Source organism: Gekko japonicus, unplaced genomic scaffold (assembly GCF_001447785.1).
Source record: "Gekko japonicus isolate JY-2015 unplaced genomic scaffold, Gekko_japonicus_V1.1 scaffold175, whole genome shotgun sequence".
NCBI lineage: Eukaryota > Metazoa > Chordata > Lepidosauria > Squamata > Gekkonidae > Gekko > Gekko japonicus.
Window position 1 is genome coordinate 187,898 of NW_015166425.1, and position 19,582 is coordinate 207,479.

Consider the following 19,582-nt stretch of genomic DNA (forward strand, 5'->3'; position numbering starts at 1 on the left):
GAAACAGCCAGGGCTTTTTCTCTGGGGGAACGCAGTGGAACCAGCACCTCTTTGACAAACTTCTTTTGAAAACGTTTAACCATCGGTGAGTTTTTAGCAATCCTCCATCGGTGAGTTTTCAGTTTTCAGCAATCCTAAGCCATGGAGTCTTGTGAGCAAAAATTCTACTTTGTGAGCTCCTGGCCTTAAAGTTTGTGAGCGAGCGATTGGGCTACTGCATGAATTCGTTTGCCCTGGAGCCATCCTCCCTGAGCGAAGGCAAAAAGGTGTGAGCCGGAGGCTGAAAAACTGTGAGCTGGCTCACACTAACTCAGCTTAGAGGGAACACCGGCAGTATACAGACTGAAAACGTCATTTCAGGCACCTCTTTTTCTTAAAAAAAAGAAGCAGCAGCAGCCCTGGAAACACTAGAACGAAGCCTGAGTCCAGTGGCACCTTTAAGACCAACAAAAGTTTTATTCTGCGTCTCAGCTTTCCTCTCCCTTTCTCTTCCAGCCCAAGATCTCCTTCCGAATGAATGAACACCAAGTTTCCTTTCGGGGGGCCGAGCCACCAACCCTGGCGTTGCAGTTCGGCTCTGCGGTTAACCCCTCCCTGTCCGAGGGGAATGGCTCTTTTTTCCCCGTTGTTGCCTTCCAGCGAAAAGGAACAACCAGAAAGGAAAAGAAAAAGGGCAGGAGGGAGTGGTCTGTCTGGCCGGAGAGAAGGAGGAAGAGGAGGAAAGGGTTGGTGCTGCGGGGAGGAGCCAGCTCTCCAACTCTCTTAACTTTATCTCTCCGGATTCCCTATTCCCCCCCTCCCCCTGTCCCGGGAAGCAAAAATAAAAGGGACACCACCACCCACGCACACCCCCGCCAGGCAGAACCAGGGACATGGCCAAATCTTACGACCACCTCTTCAAACTCCTGCTGATCGGGGACAGTGGCGTGGGCAAGACTTGCCTGATCATCCGCTTCGCCGAGGATAACTTCAGCGGCACGTACATCAGCACCATCGGTGAGTGTGGGTGGGCATCCCTCGGGAAGGATCTCCTAGGGTCGACCCCCTTCTCTGCCCTCCCTTTCCAGCCTCCGGCCGGCTAAGCAGACAGCCACCCACTTTGGGAATCTGTTCCTAGTCTGCTCGCGAAGAGGGGGTCTCCGAGAGGGGCCCTGGCTCAGCGGTGGAGCGTCTGCTTGGCATGCCGAAGGTCCCAGGTTCAGTCCCAGGTTCAGTAGCATCTCCAGTTAAAAGGACTAGAGCAGTGATGGCGAACCTTTTAGAGACCGAGTGCCCAAACTGCGACCCAAAACCCACTTATTTATCGCAAAGTGCCAACACGGCAATTTAACCCGAATACTGAGGTTTTACTTTAGAAAAAACAACTCGTACATTAACTTAAGGGGATCCAAACAAAGTAAGGGAAGCAATCCCAAATGCAGTGTTCCCTCCAAGCTGAGTTAGTGTGAGCCAGCTCACGGGTTTTTTTAGCCTCTGGCTCATACCTTTTTGTCTTAGCTCAGGAAGGACGGCTCCAGAGCAGTGTTCCCTCGAAGCCGAGTTAGTGTGAGCCAGCTCACAGTCTTTTAGCCTCCAGCTCACACATTTCTGTCTTCGCTCAGGAAGGACGGCTCCAGGGCAAACTAATTTAGGCAGTAGCCAAATCGCTCGCTCACAACTTTAATGCCAGCAGCTCACCAAGTAGAATTTTTTGCTTAGAGGGAACATTGCGAGTCCAGAGCACACTAATTTAGGCAGTGGTCAAATCGCTCGCACACCACTTCACTGAAAAAGTGTGCCTGGCACACGAAAGCGCATACCTTGAATAAACCTTTGTTGGTCTTAAAGGTGCCCCACCGGACTCTAGCTTTGTTCCGCAACTTTACCGCCAGTAGCTCACAAAGTAGAACTTTTGCTCACGAGACTCCACGGCTTAGAGGGAGCATTGGGGTGATGTGACAGATCTCATCCGGGAATCCTGGAGAGCCAATGCCAGTTGGAATAGGGGCTGTGGCTCAGGGGAAGAGCCTCCGCTTGGCATGCAGAAGGTCCCAGGTTCAATCCCTGGTAGCATCTCCAGTTAAAAGGACTAGAGCAGTGATGGCGAACCTTTTAGAGACCGAGTGCCCAAACTGCGACCCGAAACCCACTCACTTATCGCAAAGTGCCAACACGGCAATTTAACCTGAATACTGAGCTTTTGCTTTAGAAAAAACAACTTATACATTAACTTAAGAGGATCCAAACAAAGTAATGAAAGCAATGCTTTCATTACTTAAAATTATTTGGCGGAGAATTCGACACTTTAATGATGGTCTGGGCCTGGCTGGGGCGATGGCACACGTGCCCACAGAGAGGGCTCTGAGTGCCACCTCTGGCACCCGTGCCATAGGTTCGCCACCACTGGACTAGAGAGTAGATGATGTCAAACACGTCCGCCAAGGACCCTGGAGCGCTGCTGCCAGTCTGAGTAGGGGCTGTGGCTCAGTGGTAGAGCCTCTGCTTGGCGTGCAGAAGGTCCCCGGTTCAATCCCTGGCATCTCCAGTTAAAAAGTTCAGATAGTAGGCCATGTGAAAGGCCTGAGACCCTGGAGATCAGCTGCCAGTCTGAGTAGACAATACTGACCTCAGTGGGCCAAAGGTCTGATTCAGTATAAGGCAGCTTCATATATTTTTATAGATAGGTATACATAGAGGTGTACATAGAGATACACACACACACACACACATCAACACTGTTTCTTAAAATTATGAGTCTGCATATTTTTGAAGTGTTTGGAATGTGAAGCCATTTATAAAGTCTCCTAAAAACTTGGGAACGTTGAATCATAGAGTTGGAAGGGGGGGTCCCCCAGGGTCATCTAGTCCACCCCCTGCACAATGCAGGAAATTCACCAATACCTCCCCCCCCCGACCCCCAGTGACCCCTACTCCATGCCCAGAAGAGAGCAAAAATAACTTCCATGATCCCTGGCTAAACTGGCCTGGAGAAAAATTGCTTCCTGACCCTAAAGAGGTGATCAGCAATTCCCTGGGCGTGTAAGAAAGGGCCAGAAGAACTAAGCACTGAGGCGACCCTTCCTGCCCTCCTTCTCACGATCTGTTCACCAAATCAGCACTGCTGTCAGATGGCCATCAAGCCCCTGTCTGAAAACCTCCCAAGGAGGAGAGCCCACCACCTCCCGAGAAAGCCTGTTCCACCGAGGAACCGCTCGAACCGTCAGGAAGTTCTTCCTACTGTTTAGCTGAAAACTCTTTTGATTTAATTTCAACCCGTTGGTCCTGGTCCGACCTTCAGTACCTTCCAGAGACCCCTATTGTCTCTTCCATGGCATTTGGAGGTACACTGCCTCGGAATATGGAGGCTCTGTCGTTAGTCCTCAAAGGTGGGGTGCCTAAGAATTGCTTTGGTGAGTGAGAGCGTCTGATTCCCAATAGCAAATAGCAGGATGCTTTTGGGAAGCCCAAAAGCTGGGCATGGAGCTAAGGTCACCCTCCCTCCAGTACGGTAGCGCCCCCCATTGATTGGTGTTCAGAAGCACACGACTTCCAGACATGGATTTTCTAGGGTTGCCAGCCTCCAGGTGGGACCTGGAGATCTCCTGGAATGACAACGGATCTCCAGATGAAAGAGATCAGTTCCCCTGGAGAAAATGACTGCCCTGGAGGGTGGGTTCTATGTAAATATACCCTTGCTGAGGTCCCCGTCCTCTCCAAACCCCGCCCTCTCCAGACTCCGCCCCCAAATCGCCTGGTATTTCCCAATCTGGAGCTGGCAGCCCTGGGATCTCCCCTTTCGCTGTAATGGCCTGCTGCCTCTGAGAGCCATCGGCCCACCCTGTCGGATGAGAACTCCCAGCCCGAGACAAGGAATCGGGGCTCCGTCCCCGAACCAATGCTCCCTCTAAACTGTGGAGTCTTGTGAGCAAAAATCCTACTTTGTGAGCTCCTGGCATGAAAGTCGTGAGCGAGCCATTTGCCTGTTCCATAAATTAGTTTGCTCTGGAGCCGTCCTTCCTGAGCGGAGACAAAAACCTGTGAGCCGGAGGCTAAAAGACTGTGTGAGCCAGCTCGCACTGACTCGTCTTAGAGGGAACACTACCCTGAGCCGAGTCCGAAAATCCAAATGTCAGAACCGCCAGATGTTAGAAAAGAAAACATCCCGTGGGAATTTTAGGAACATGTATCCTAGGCGTGCCGTGCCTAGATGCAGAGTGGGAGGCGGAGGAGGTTCTGGGAAATCGGCTTGCTGAGTAGACCGGGGGTACATCGTCAGGGTTGCTAAAATGGGATTAATTAATCCGTAACGCAACTGGGGACAGGCAGGGCCGGTTCAAGGTATTTTTGACATCCCAGGCCCAAAACAAAAAAACAAACAATAGGCCCATCTCTGCCTCAGCGCACCCAGCCAGGTCCAAACCAAACCCCTGTTGGCTGCAGGGCCTTGGTTTGTGTCAGCACGGGACCAAGAGGTGATGCTCAAGGGAGCGTTTTCAAGGAACCCTGTTGTAGGATGGAACAGCCCAGGAGAGCACCTTTCAGTTTGGTGTCGTGGTTAAGTGCGCGGACTCTAACCCGGGAGAACTGGGTTTGATTCCCCACTCCTCCACGCGCAGCTGCTGGTGTGACCTTGGGTCAGTCACAAGTTTTCTCAGAGCTGTTCCCTCAAGGGCAGTCCTCAAGAGAGCTCTCACGAAGTTCTGATTGGCCGCTGGAGATCTGACGGGCTGTGTAGATTTTTTTTTTTAATTGTTCATTTAAAAAGTCTCCTGTTAAGCATAGTTTCTGCCTGAAATGTTGAAGTATTACTATTAGAGTTGTGTATATGACATTTTGTGACGGGCTCGGCCTCCCGTGGCAGTCATTTAATCATTGGCTCTACCAGTGTGGTGTTGTGGTTAGGGGCACGGACTCTAATCTGGGAGAACCGGGTTTGATTCTCCACTCCTCTACATGCAGCTGCTGGCGTGACCTTGGGTCAGTCACAAGTTCTCTCAGAGCTGTTCTCTCAAGGGCAGTCCTCAAGAGAGCTCTCTCAGCTCCACCTACCTCACAGGGTGCCTGTTGTGGGGAGGGGAAGGGAAAGGAGATTGTAAGCTGCTCTGAGACTCCAGGTGAAGGGTGGGGTATAAATCCAATATCTTCTTCTTCTTCTTGCAGGATTAAAGTCTACAGTGATATATCATTTGCTTCTACATAAGAACATAAGAGATGCCAATGTTGGATCAGGTCAAAGGCCCATCCAGTCCAACACTCTGTATCACACAGTGGCCAGAAATACCAGTGCCATCAGGAGGTCCACCAGTGGGGCCAGGACATTAGAAGCCCTCCTACTGTTGACCCCCCCCCCCCAAGCACCAAGAAGACAGAGCATCACTTGCCCCAGAGCCCCTATCTATACCTTGTGGCTAATAGCCACTGATGGACCACTGCTCCATATGCCTATCTAATTCCCTTTTGAAGCCGTCCATGCTTGTAGCTGCCACCACCTCCTGTGGCCGTGAATTCCATGCATTAATCACTCTTTGGGTGAAGAAGTACTTCCTTTTATCTGTTCTAACCCAACCGCTCAGCAATTTCATGGAGTGTCCACGAGTTCTTGTATTGTGAGAAAGGGAGAAAAGTACCTCTTTCTCTACCCGCTCTTTCCCATGCATAATCTACCCGTCCTGTACCTCGTAATCCACTTTCTGTAAAATACTTTGTTGTCTGCATTGTTCTCTGCTCCTGTAATCCTAGTCCCATTGCATCATTCATTGCTTGCCTCGTGCGATCTGATTGTGCTGCTTTATATCCTTCAATCCGCCCTGAGTCTCAGAAAGAAAGGAGGACTATACATGAATAAATACTGATGGCTGGGAGTGGACCCGAGTCCCTGCTTTGGTCCAGTGACTCGGCTGAAGCCTCACTCCTGCCACCAAAAGTCTGTATGTTCCTTTGAAGGCACTGTTCACCCAAAGAGTAATTAGCACATAGAATTCACTGCTTCAGGAAGTGTTGGCGGCTACAAGCATAGGCAGCTCCAAGAGGGGACTGGGTCAACATATGGAGCAGAGGCCCATGAGTGGCTCTTAGCCGGAAGGTATAGAGGGAACACACTATCTGGGGCAGTGATGCTCTGTGTTCTTGGTGCTTGTGGGGGCAACATTGGGAGGGCTTCTGGAGTTCTGGCCCCACTGGTGGACCTCCCAATGGCCCTTGGGTTTTGGCCACTGTGTGACACAGAGTGTTGGACTGGATGGGCCACGGGCCTGATCCAACATGGCTTCTCTTATGTTCTTATGTCTGAGGCAGTGATGCTCTGTCTTCTTGGTGCTTGGGGGGGCAACATTGGGAGGGCTTCTGGAGTTCTGGCCCCCAGGTTTTGGCCACTGTGTGACACAAGAGTGTTGGACTGGGTGGGCCACTGTCCTCCTGATCCGACATGGCTTCTCTTCTGTTCTTATATGGAGCAGGGGTCCATGAGTGGCTCTTAGCCTCAAGGTCTAGATGGAACACTCTGTCTGTCTTCTTGGTGCTTGGGGGGAGCAACTGTGGAAGGGCTTCTGGAGTTCTGGCCCCGCTGGTGGACCTCCTGGTGGCCCCCGGGTTTTGGCCAGTGTGTGACACAAGAGTGTTGGACCGGGTGGGCCACTGGATGCCCACGGAAAAGGGACATTTCCCAGATGTTTGTGTCTGCACATTACCTTTAGATCCGTGAGGCAATCGTGCCTCGCGCGGATCTAAAGAGCTGTCTGATCGGACTCCCTGAGCATCTTACAATCTCCCTCCCCTTCCTCTGCTCATCTGTCGTCTTGAAAACCCCATGGTTCTGGGATTGTCCTGAGCGGATTGCAATAGCTGGGGAAAGGTTGCGGCTGGCCAAAGACGGAGAGAACCACTGCTCTCTCCCCCCCCTTTCTATTGAATACCTGCTTTTATTGTGTGTGGGGTGGAGCATTGACTCGGGTGTGTGCACATTGGAACCTGGTGAATTAAGCAGGAGCAAAAGGCGTGACCCCTCCCCCCTACACGCAGCCTCTGACACCTCCTTTTCCCATCCAGGGATCGATTTCAAAATCCGGACGGTGGAGATAGAGGGCAAGAGGATCAAACTGCAGGTTTGGTAAGTGCCGGGGTGGGGGTGGTCGAAAGCAAAGGTCTCTGCCCCAAGGAGCTTGCCATTTGACTTTTAACAGCGGGGGTGGGGGTGAGATATTCAGTTGAACCTGAGCACTGTGGTATTGATTGGGGTTGAGGGTGAGGAGGAAAGGAGGAATGGGGTTTTAATGGAAAAAGTGTGGGACTCCATAACCAGTCCCCTCTTGTTTAGTCTTTCTGGACTATCTGAAGAGAGGCTAGTTTTTCTATTATCCGACCGATGTCCCCATATTATATACTCTGTAGCAAGGTATCTTTCAGTTGCTATGATGGTTAGATCCACAGGAGTTATCCGCGTTAGCCTGTTGCTGCAGAATAGTAAAAAGCCCAGTAGCACTTTTAAAAAGGTAAAGGTTCCCTTGCTCGAAAGCCAGTCGAATCCGACTCTAGGGTTGCGGTGCTCAACTCCGTTTCAAAGCCGAAGAGCCAGCGCTGTCCGTGGTCATGTGGCCGGCATGACCAAACACCAAGGCTCACGGAACGCTGTAACCTTCCCACCGAAGTGGTACCTATTTATGTACTTGCAATTTCTTGCTTTTGAACTGCTAGGTTGGCAGGAGCTGGAACTAGAGACGGGAGTGTACTCCGTCATGCGGCAACTCGGGTCTTGAACTGCTGAACTACCGACCTTCCACAGCCTGCAGTTCAGCGTCTTAACCACTTGAGCCACTGACAAATTTTATTGCAGCATAAGCTTCCGAGAAACACAGCTCTCTTGGTCAGATGCATGGAGGGTATGAAGTGACTGGCCAGAGATGTACAGGTGGGTAAGGGGAGGGGGGAGAGGATGCAGAGAGTGCCATGTAAATGCAAAGCAGTTGCAAAAGTCATGGAAAAGGTAGAATGCCCGCAACCCAGGCTGGGTGTGAGCCCTTCCTTCTGTCGATGAATCTGAATGGGATACCTGAAAGGTAGTTACTTCTGGTAATGAGACTTTGGATGGTTATCTCATTACCAGAAGTAACTGCCTTTCAGGTATTCCATTCAGAGTCATCAATAGCAAGAAGGGGTCACACCCAGCCTGGGTTGCACATTCTACCTTTTCCATGACATTTGCAACTGCTGTGCATTTACGTGGCCCTTTCTGCATCCTCTCCCCCCCCTCCCCTTACCCACCTATAGATCTCTTTCCAGTTTCTTCATACCCACCATGCATCTGATGAAGAGAGCCGTGTTTCTCAGAAGCCTATGCTACAATAAAGTTTGTTAGTCTTAAAAGTGCTACTGGACGTTTTACTACGATGATTAGGGAGCATAAGATTAAATTTCTTGCAGGGTGACCTTTTATTGCATTTCAAATCTGAGGTAGCATTTCAATCTGTTTTCTTTGCTGTATGTTTTTATGTACGCCAATAAAGGACCTAGATCCGGAGGAGTTAGCCGTGTTGGTCCGTTGCTGAAAAACAGTAAAAAGCCCAGTAGCACCTTTAAGGCTAACAAACTTTATTGCCGCATAAGCTTTCGGGAAACACAGCTCTCTTCGTCAGATGCGTCTGACGAAGAGAGCTGTGTTCCTCGAAAGCTTATGCGACAATAAAGTTTGTTAATCTTAAAGGTGTTACTGGGCTTTTTGCTAATAAAGGTACTGAAACTGATTTGGATTGAGGGTGAGGAGGAAAGGAGAAACGGGATTGGAAGGGAGGTCGTTTCATGGCCTTGAATTGAGTGACTTTGGGTTTTTTTTACTTGCAGGGACACGGCTGGACAGGAACGCTTCAAAACCATCACCACCGCGTACTACAGGGGAGCCATGGTAGGCAATTGGCCCCGATCCCCTTGTTCTCTGAGCAAGGGTCTTTCCCGGGAGGGGAGGGATCTCCCTTTCACAGTGAGGGGCCTTGAGAAAGCCCCCTAAAAGCAAAGGTCAGAAGAACAGCCTGTCTGTAGGACCGGCACCGAGGCCCGTCTGGACTGGCTTCCTGACTCCCATCCTACTGGCCATGCACTTCCCAGAAGGCCAGAAACGAGGCAGAAAGCCCATAGCTCTCATTTACTTTGTGTCTCCAAGCAAACGGTGTTTGGAACCTGCCTTGGACCTACAAACGGCTTTGGAACCTGCAGGCTTTTCTTAGCTAGCATGGCTTCTGTCCGTCAACACCCATCTCAAAGCATCTTGTCAGATCTCAGAAGCTAAGCAGGGTCGGTCCTGGCTAGTACTTGGATGGGTGACCGCCAAGGAACACCAGGGGCACGACGCAGAGGCAGACAGTGGCAAGCCACCTCTGAAACGTCTCTTGCCTCAAAAAAGAAGAAGAGATTGGATTTATACCCCGCCCATCACTACCCGAAGGCGTCTCAGAGTGGCTTATAATCTCCTTCCCCTCCCCACAACGGACACCCTGTGAGGTAGGCGGGGCTGAGAGAGCTCTTTCAAGGACTGCTCATGAGAGAACAGCTGTGGAAATAACTTGTGACTGACCCAAGGTCACACCAGCAGCTGCATGTGGAGGAGTGGGGAATCAAACCCGGTCCTCCCAGATTAGAGTCCAGGCTCCTAACCACTACACCTAACCACTGCACCAAACAAGTCTAGCTCACCACCTAGTGGTGCATAACACTAAAAGAACTAGAACTTCTGACTGCCAGACAAACTTAGGATCTTCTGGCTATTCTGCACACAATGCCATACGATAATTTATTATTATTATTCAATGCCATCTAAACTAGCAGGTCTCCGCCACACCTGGTGGCAGCATCTTCTATTAATTTCATTACATCTCCTGCAGCCTTCTCTCCTGTGCCCTGACTCTCCTGCCACGTAATTCTTTCCACTGAAGAAGAAATCCTGTCCGCCCACTTTCTCCATACCGCCTACAATTTCCTAAACCTTTATCATCCATCTGTGCATTTTATCCCACCCTGCCTCAAGGAGGGCTCTCTGGCTTCCCCTTCCCCCATTTTTATCCTGAGAGAGGGCGATCGGCTTAAGGTCAGCCCAGGAAGCTGCGTGGCAGCGTGCAGATTTGAACCCGGGACTCCCCTGTCCCAGCCTGAGAACAATCATTCCACCCACATCAGTCTGTAGCAGCAGAATTAAAACAGGGTTCCGGTGGCACCCGGAATGGAACAATATTTATTCCTAGCTCTCGTGAGTCAGACTTTTACCGATGACACAATCTCTTCTGCATCTGATGAAGTCAGCTCTGACTCACCCTAGCTTCTGCTAGAATACATTCTGACAAGGTGAGCTTTGACGCACGAAACCTTATGCTGTGGACTCAGATGTTCTCCTACTGCAGAGCAACACAGCTGCCTTCCTGGAATACAGATGGTTAGTCTTGAAGGTGCCACTGGATTCCTGCTTCATTCCTGGGGAGGGGCCGTGGCTCAGTGGTACAGTATCTGGTTGGCACGCAGAAGGTCCCTGGTTCAATCCCCGGCACCTCCAGTTAAAAGGACCAGGCAGTAGGTGATGTGAAAGACAGGTGATGTGAGAGCAGAGGAGGAGGAGGAGATTGGATTTATACCCCGCCCTTCGCTACCCAAAGGTGTCTCAGAGTGGCTTACGAACTCCTTTCCCTTCCCCTCCCCACAACAGACACCCTGGGAGGTCGGTGGGGCTGAGAGAGCTCTCTTGAGGACTGCCCTTGAGAGAACAGCTTCAAGAGAACTTGTGACTGACCCAAGGTTGGTGAGAGTGCTCCTGAGTATGCACTGAGTGTATTTCCCTCAGCATCGCGTAGCTGTGGAGACACCGCAGTAACACATAGGGCTGCCCCATAACAGTTGATTCCTCAAGGCATTTTGAGGAACACAGCACTGAAAGAGACTCTATTTACTCCAAAGGAAGTTGACCCTGAAAAGAAGATACCCCTCCAAAAAGGCATACGCAAGTTGTTTATTGTGTATGTGAAGAAGAAGAAGAAGAAGAGATTGGATTTATACCCCGCCCTTCACTATCTGAAGGAGTCTCAGAGTGGCTTACAAACTCCTTTCCCTTCCCCTCCCCACAACCAGACACCCTGTGAGGTGGGTGGGGCTGAGAGAGCTCTGACAGAAACTGCTCTTTTTCAAGAACAGCCCTTATCAGAACTACGGCTTGCCCAAGGTCATCCAGCCAGGTGCAAGTGGAGGAGTGGGGAATCAAACCCAGTTCTCCCAGATTAGAGTCCGCACACTTAACCACTACACCAAACTGGCTGAGAGCCAGTTTGGTGTAGTGGTTAAGTGCACGGACTCTAATCTGGGAGAACCGGGTTTGATTCCCCACTTCTCCAAATGCAGCTGCTGGTGTGACCTTTGGTCGGTCGTAAGTTCCTTCAGAGCTGTTCTCTCAAGGGTAGTTCTGAGTCAGCTCTCAGCCCCACCTACCTCATGGGGTTATCTGTTGTGGGGAAAGGAAGGGAAGGAGACTGTAAACTGCTCTGAGACTCCGAGTGAAGGGCAAGGTATAAATCCAATCTCTTCTTCTTCAGACACAGGCAGGGCTTGGGTAATTCCACCCACTGACACCTGGCCATCTCGCTCTGCTTTCTTCTGGCAACTCTGATTCCACTGGCTTGTCTGTGCACCATCCAGGCTAGAAACTTATTTATTTATTAGAACACACCTTTCCTCTTGGTTCAAGGTGGCTTACAATCAGGGGTCATTTCCTGTGGGAGCGCACAGGAGCGGAGCTCCGGCAGTAAGGAGCCCAGGTGGCAGGCACATGCAACGAGCCCTGCCCCCTGCTCCCAGCAGCCCTCAGTCGGGCCATGAGGAGCAAGAGGCAGCCAGGTAAGTTGCAGAGCCCCCTCCCCCCCGGCCCGCCTTCAGGTACAAGCTCTCCCTCCTCTGTGAGGGCAGGTCTGTGCGTTCCCCCCCCCCCATAGCTAGCAATCCAAAACAGTCCAGTGGCACCTTTAAGGCCAAGTTTTATTCAGGTACAAGCCCGGTGATGTCAGGGGGTGTGGCATATGCAAAAGAGTTATGCTAATGAGTGATGCTAATGAGCTCCTGCACCTCTTTTTCTACGAAATGACCCCTGCTTACAATCATAATAACAATACAATAATGTGGTGTTGCATAATAATGGACTTGCTCGTGTTTATTCAATAGAAGCAGAAGTCATCCAGGCTTGTGGATGGGTAGTGCTTCGCGTGTTACAAGAGAGAGAGAAGGTTTTTTATTGTATTTAGCCATAGGCCATTACAAACCACAAACAGAGAAGAATGCAATAAAACATAGAAAACTGTATAAGATAAAATACGGTCTAAAACACTGTAAATCCATAAAACCGAGGTTATAAACAGTTAGTTCATTCACAGCATACCGACTAAAATCAGTATTAGCCAGTTCCCCTAGGAACAGCGTTGGCCCGTATTTTCCTTGCAGCCAAGGCAAATAAAGCCATTCTGTTGCATACATCGGCATTGGCATCGGCTAGCAAAAATATAATCTTCTCTGGGACTGAATAAAAAGCTCAGAACTGACAAAATACCAGATAAAAATTTTGACCTAGGTTGGGAATACAATGGGCAATCAAAAATGTAATGGGAGAGATCCTCAATAGCAGGAGAGCCACAAATACATAAACGCTGTGCCTTAGGTGTTCTACTATAACGGCTAACCAATACGGCCGTAGGCATTGATTCAAAGCGCAGACATGTGAAAGCTGCTCTAAGGTTATGATTATCTATATTAACCAGGTAAGGTGATCTAAAATGATCATTCTTAAATGATTTAAACCAGGTAGCAGACTGTGATTTTAAAATTGAGTGTCTATCTAACAGAGCATCATGCTTAAATACCCATTCTCTGAGATCTGAGTTATTTGTTGAAGAGCTAAGGAGGTCATCAGGAATGGAATATCTTAATAGTAAGTTATTGAGAAAACAATAACGCTCTAAGTCTTTGGAAAGCATTGAATTAAAGGCCAGTTGGCTCGCATGTTACAAGGAGCATCCTGAAAGGCACAGAATACAGTTGGCTCTTGAGTTTCTGCCAGTTTGGTGTCGTGGTTAGGAGCGCGGGTTCTAATCTGGGAGAACCGGGTTTGGTTCCCCACTCCTCCACATGAAGCCGCTGGTGTGGCCTTGGGTCAGTCACAAGTTCTTTTGGAGCTGTTCTTTCACGAGCAGTTCTTGAAAGAGCTCTCTCAGCCCCACCTACCTCACAGGGTGTCTGTTGTGGGGAGAGGAAGGCAAAAGGAGATTGTAAGCCACTCTGAGACTCTGAGTGAAGGGCAGGGTATAAATCCAGTCTTCTTCCTCCTCCTCTTCTTCCTCTTCCTTCTCCTCTTCCTTCTCCTCATCTTCTTCCTCTTCCTCCTCCTCTTCTTCCCCCCTCCTCCTCCTCATCTTCTTCTTCCTCCTCCTCCTCTTCTTCCTCCTCCTCCTCCTCCTCTTCTTCTTCTTCCTCCTTCTCCTCCTCATCTTCTTCTTCCTCCTCCTCCTCTTCTTCCTCCTCCTCCTCCTCCTCTTCTTCTTCTTCCTCCTTCTCCTCCTCATCTTCTTCTTCCTCCTCCTCCTCCTCATCTTCTTCTTCCTCCTCATCTTCTTCCTCCTCCTCCTCATCTTCTTCCTCCTCCTCCTCATGGGTTTGCACCAATGAAATACCGGCTGCGCCTCAAAGGGGTAGTCTCAAGAGTGGAACAGCCCAAAGGTTGTGGGGCATGAGGGGGGTTCCAGTGGGAATCTGGGTGGATGGCGTCTGGGGAGGGGAGGAACGAGTCCATCCCTCGAAGGAGCGCCCCCACCCTCCGTAACGCATGCCTCCTCCTCAGGGGATTATCCTCGTCTACGACATCACTGACGACAGGTCCTTCGAGAACATCCAGAACTGGATGAAGAGCATCAAGGAGGTAAGCGAGCAAAAGGGGGGGGGGGGGGAGGAATGAAGGGGAGAGGGTGGAAAACTGTGCATGAAAAGTGGGTGGCTTAAAAGAAGATGGTCGCGTTTAGGGCAGGGGTCCCCTGCGGGCTGCCTGTGGGTGCCACGGTGCCCGCCAACACCGTTCCTGGCACCCACCGAATGTGTTTAGAATGCAAGCAGGCCTGGTGGGGCTTTTGCCTAGCAGGGGTTCTGATGGGCCGCGGGAGGTCTGGCGGGCTGTGTAGATTTTTTTTAAAAAACTGTTCATTTAAAAGGTCTCCTGTTAAGCATCGTTTTTGCCTGAAACGTTGAATTACTATTAGAGTTATGTATATGACATTTTGTGACTGGCTCGGCCTCCCGTGGCAGTCATTTAGTCATTGGCTCCACCAGCTTGGTGTCGTGGTTAGGGGCGCGGACTCAAATCTGGGAGAACCGGGTTTGATTTCCCCACTCCTCCACATGCAGCTGCTGGCATGACCTTGGGTCAGTCACAAGTTTTCTCAGAGCTGTTCTCTCAAGGGCAGTCCTCAGGAGAGCTCTCTCAGCCCCACCTATGTCACAGGGTGTCTGTTGTGGGGAGGGAAGGGAAGGTGATTGTAAGACACTTTGAAACACATGAGGCCTGCTGGGTGACCTTGGGCCAGTCCCAGTTCTCTCAGAGCTCTCTCAGCCCCACCTACCTCACAGGGTGTCTGTTGTGGGGAGAGGAAGGGAAGGAGATTGTAAGCCACTTTAAAACATATGAGGCCTGCTGGGTGACCTTGGGCCAGTCCCAGTTCTCTCAGAGCTCTCTTAGCCCCACCTGCCTCACGGGGTGTCTGTTGTGGGGAGGGGAAGGGAAAGGAGTTTGTAAGCCGCTCTGAGACTCCTTCGGGTAGTGCAGTGCAGGGTATAAATCCAATCTCCTTCCTCCTAGGGATCCCAATTCCCCCCGGGGGGGGGGCGGGGAAATCCCCGCCCCAGAGGCCCGTTCCCCGGTGCCGCCGGATTGGGCCCCAGGGGGAACTCCACCCCGACGGGAAGTGACGTCATGACGCCGGGCACGCTGGGGACGGGGCCACCGCCATACAAGGGAAAACTCTATGGTTTTCCCTTGTATGGCCGTGGCCCCGCCCCCAGCGTGCCTGGCGTCCTCCCGTCACTTCCGGGTGACATGCGTGTGGTGTGCGTGCGCTTTGCATGCGCGCACACAAGACACCGGCCGGGTGCCCTCCGCTTCCGGCAAAGATAGACTTGGCAACCCTACTTCCTCCCCCCCCCTTCTTCTTGTGGCAGCCATTTTGTGGTTGTGCCCACCACTCTGCGTCAAAATTCCCAAGTTGCCCGCAGGCTCAGAAAGGTTGGGGACCCCTACTTTAGGGGGAAGAAGCTGGTTGTAAACACTGGGTGGGGTCATGAGATCCAGCCCAGTTTGCCCCTGTTCCCCCACCGCTCTGTTACCTTTCCTCCTACCCACCTGATGGGTACTCAAGAAAATGCATTTGTTTTGCTACAGGAGGTAGGGAGAGAAGGGGAAAGGCCAAGTGGCCATGTGGCCTCCCGCTGCCTCCACTATTTCACAAAGCTATCCACAGAATCGCTGCTGGCCCCTTCCACGCGTGCCCCGTGCAGAGAGAAGGACGGTCATGTGGCTACCCCAGGCCGGATGGGGACTTCCTTTCCAATGCGGCCTGTGCCTCTTTTGCAGAACGCTTCAGCCGGCGTCGAGCGCCTTTTGCTGGGGAACAAGTGTGACATGGAAACCAAGCGCAAAGTGCCCCGGGATCGAGCGGAAAAGGTATCGAAACGCGGTCGAGGGAGGATATGGGGTGGGAGAACAGGATTTTTTTGAGGGGCGAGGTGTAAATGCTCAATCTATACACGTGAACACCAATGTTCCCTCTAAGCTGAGTTAGTGTGAGCTAGCTCACAGTTTTTTAGCCTCCGGCTCACACATTTTCGTCTTAGTTCAGGAAGGAGGGCTCCGGAGCAAACTTAATTCATGCAGTAGCCAAATTGCCTGCTCACAGCCTGAATGCCAGCAGCTCACAAAGTAGAATTTTTGCTCACAAGACTCCACAGCTTAGAGGGAACATTGGTGAACACATGTGGCTGCTTTAGACTGAGTCAGCCCCTTGGGTCCATCGAGGTCCCTCTTGTCCCCTCGGACTGGCAGTGGCTCTCCTGGGTCTTCGGGAAAGGCCTCTCACATCACCTGGTAGCAGATTATTTCATTGGAGATGCTGGGGATTGAACTCAGGACCTTCCGCATGTGAAGCAGCGGCTCCGCCACTGGGCAATCGTCCCGTATGTAAACAGCAGAGGGAGTACAGATTTTCATTCTTGAAACTAGGATGTGGTGGTGGAGGAAAGGGCGGTCAAGTCGCAGCCGACTTATGGTGACCCCGTAATGGGGTTTTCAGAGCAAGAGGCAAACAGTACAATACAAGAACTCTGGTGGGCACTCCGTGAAATTGCTGAGCAGTCGGGTTAGAACAGATAAAAGGAAGTCCTTCTTCGCCCAAAGAGGGATTAACACATGGAATTCATTGCCACAGGAGGTGGCGGCAGCTACAAGCATGGACGGCACCAATATATGGAGCTGAGGTCCAACAGTGGCTATTAGCCAGAAGTTATAAATAGGAACTCTCAGTCTGGGGCAAGGGATGCTCTGTCTTCTTGGTGCTTGGGGGGGGGGGGCAACAGTGGGAGGGCTTCTAGTGTCCTGGCCCCACTGATAAGACCTCCTGTTGGCACCTGGTATTTTTGGCCGCTGTGTGACACAGAGTGTTGGACTGGATGGGCCTTTGGCCTGATCCAACATTGGCTTCTCTTATGTTCTTATGTTCTTAGAGGTGTTTTGCCCTTGCCTGCCTCTGCGTAGCAACCCTGGACTTCCCTAGTGGCCTCCCACCCAAGGATTAAACTGGGCCGACCCTGCTTAGCTTCCAGTAACTGATGAGATCGGGCTATCCTTGGCTATCCAGGTCAGGGGAAGAGATAACTGGAGGTGTTTTGCCCTTGCCTGCCTCTGCGTAGCAACCTTGGACTTCCTTGGTGTCCTCCCATCCAAGGACTAACCCGGGCTGGCCCTGCTTAGCTTCCGAGAACTGATGAGCTCTGGCTCTGTGTGTGCCCTCCCCTTCTTTCCCAACAGTTGTCCAAGGAGCACGGGATCCGGTTCTTCGAGACGAGTGCCAAATCCAGCTTGAACGTGGAAGAGGTGAGTCACGGGTGTGTGTGAACCATCGAGGTGTGCGAGGGGAAGATCCTCCCTAAGGAACCGTGGCTGTCCCTTGGGACCAGGGCCAGGCCCTTGCTGCCACCAGGCACAAGCAGAGACGGCAGAAGGCTTATTTGGATTTAGGGAGTTCCCACATCCAGAGAAGGAACTGAAATGGAGTTATGCGGTTTCCTTGCCATGCGCTGATGGTTGTTAGCTCAAATGGCTTTTTTTTAAAAAACAACCCACTCCTCCACATACAGCTGCTGGTGTGACCTTGGGTCAGTCACAAGTTCTCTCAGCTGTTCTTTCAAGGGCAGTTCTCTCAGAGCTCTCTCAGCCCCACCCACCTCACAGGGTGTCTGTTGTGGGGAGGGGGAGGGAAAGGAGTTTGTAAGCCGCTCTGAGACTCCTTCGGGTAGTGAAGGGTGGGGTATAAATCCAATCTCTTCTTCTTCTCTCTACTGACTGATAATGGCCTACCTCGCAAGGATGTTGTGGGGGGAGCAAAGAAGATTTGCTGATAAAGTAATGCATCAGAATCATTTACTGAGCCCAACCATCATTCTTCCCCTCCCCCTTCCTTTTCCCTCAGGCCTTCAACACTCTGGCCCGGGACATCCTTCTGAAAACGAGCAAGAAATCGGTGAGCGGCCGTCTATCGGAAAGGGTTCTCAAAGGGTGGCCCAGCCAAGCCAGTGAGCTGGGGGGGGGAGGCGGGGAGGACATACATTCCGAGATCTGACCCTCTCCCTGGTGGGTAAGGTGAACTCCTCCCTGGAACTCAGCAGTGGGATTCAAGATCCAAAAGGCATAGAAGTACAGACCAGTCCTCAATGCTCCCTCTAAGCTGCGGAGTCTTCTGAGCAAAAGTTCTACTTTGTGAGCTACCAGCATTAAAGTTGTGAGTGAGTGATTGGGCTGCTGCATACATTTGTTTCCTCTGGAGCCCTCCTTCCTGAGCGAAGGCGAAAATGTGTGAGCCGGAGGCTAAAAAACTGTGAGCTAGCTCACACTAACTTAGCTTAGAGCGAACACTGGTCCTCATGCCCATTTATGCAGGGTCCCATTGTATTCAACGGGTCTTACTCCCAGGTAAGTGTCAAAATTCTTGTTTCAGAGGGCAGCCCCGTTGGTCTGCCGTAAAACACCTAGTCTGCAATCGCACACGCTAAAGAATCCACTTTCAATGCACTTTCGAATTTATTGGATGTAAGGAAAGAATTAGAGATACTGAAATTGTAATGGCAATTGGAAATACCTGAGAGAATTTATCTTATGTATGCCATATATAGTTAACGTGATATTGAAATCTAATAGAGTTGGTAGGCTGGGGGGTTAGGTGTGGGGATATATGGTTTATTTGTCTATTTGTTTGCTTTGTCTGTATATATGTGGGTATATGTGTTTATTATGTTTTGGTAAAACCAATAAAACATTTATAAAAAAAAAATGCACTTTCGAATTGGACTTTGCCAGTTCACACAGTAAAATCCAGTTGGAAAGTGCATTGAAAGTGGATTGAGAGTAGGTTATGTAGTGTGTGTGATCCTAGATTCAAATCCAGGAACACGTTAGAAACCAAGCAGATATTCCCGGGCATCAGCTCTCAAGAGTCAAAGCGCCCTTTGTCCAGTTAAATGATCTACAAAGGACGGCGTTTTTCTTCTGGTCCCTCCTTGAGTCGCTAGGTTTTGAACCGCACCGCTTCACTTTGGGAAATTTAAGAATTAGAAACCAGGGATTCAGGCAGCAAATTATCTGGCCTGGCCACGAGGAGAGGAATCACACGGGCGACACAGCCATCCAAACAGATCACAGTTCGATCGTAATTTCAGTGAAAACCAGAGGGGTTTTTTTTCCCTGGGAGAACGTGCCAGAATGGAGGTCTGGAACCTCTTCGACAAAATTCTTGTAAAAACGTTTAAAAGTTCGTGAATTTTCAGTATGCGGGTTGAAAACTTCAACGTCGGTGTGCTGCTGCATGTGATAAATGAAAGCGTACTGTTTCACATGGCACAGACCTAGGGTTGCCAAACCCCCCCCCCCGGTTTGACAGGGGTCCCCCGCTTTTGGGGGGGCTTCTACCCGCCGGTGGCCAGCTGGCCACTGGGGGAAGCCCCGGCCCCAAGCCCCAACACCTGTGGCCACCAGCGTTCCCTCTAAGCTGAGTTAATGAGAGCCAGCTCACAGTTTTTTAGCCTCTGGCTCATACATTTTTGTCTTAGCTCAGGAAGGATGGCTCCAGAGCAAACTAATTTATGCAGCAGCCAAATCTCCTGCTCACAACTTTAATGCCAATAGCTCACAAAGTAGAATTTTTGCTGACAGGGCTCCATAGCTTAGAGGGAACTTTGGCGGCCACCCCTCTCCCTTCCCTCTTGAGAGAGAGGAGGAAGAGGGGTGGCTGCGGACCAGCCACACGCCCGATCTCCACGGAGATCGGGCGCACAAGGAAACACCGGC

At 50.9% G+C, this 19,582-nt stretch overlaps 1 protein-coding gene across 1 annotated transcript in view; it reads left to right on the forward strand.

Annotated features, from left to right (window-relative positions):
• Positions 1-706: 706 nt before the first annotated feature.
• RAB13 (RAB13, member RAS oncogene family) overlaps positions 707-19,582 on the forward strand; it is a 21,351-nt gene continuing 2,475 nt past the window's right edge. Inside the window, exons 1-7 of the mRNA XM_015411728.1 lie at positions 707-996; positions 7,024-7,084; positions 8,812-8,872; positions 13,823-13,900; positions 15,602-15,691; positions 17,051-17,116; positions 17,712-17,762. Of these exons, the coding sequence (XP_015267214.1) occupies positions 873-996; positions 7,024-7,084; positions 8,812-8,872; positions 13,823-13,900; positions 15,602-15,691; positions 17,051-17,116; positions 17,712-17,762 (531 nt within the window). The 5' untranslated portion in view covers positions 707-872. The remainder of the gene's footprint in view (positions 997-7,023; positions 7,085-8,811; positions 8,873-13,822; positions 13,901-15,601; positions 15,692-17,050; positions 17,117-17,711; positions 17,763-19,582) is intronic.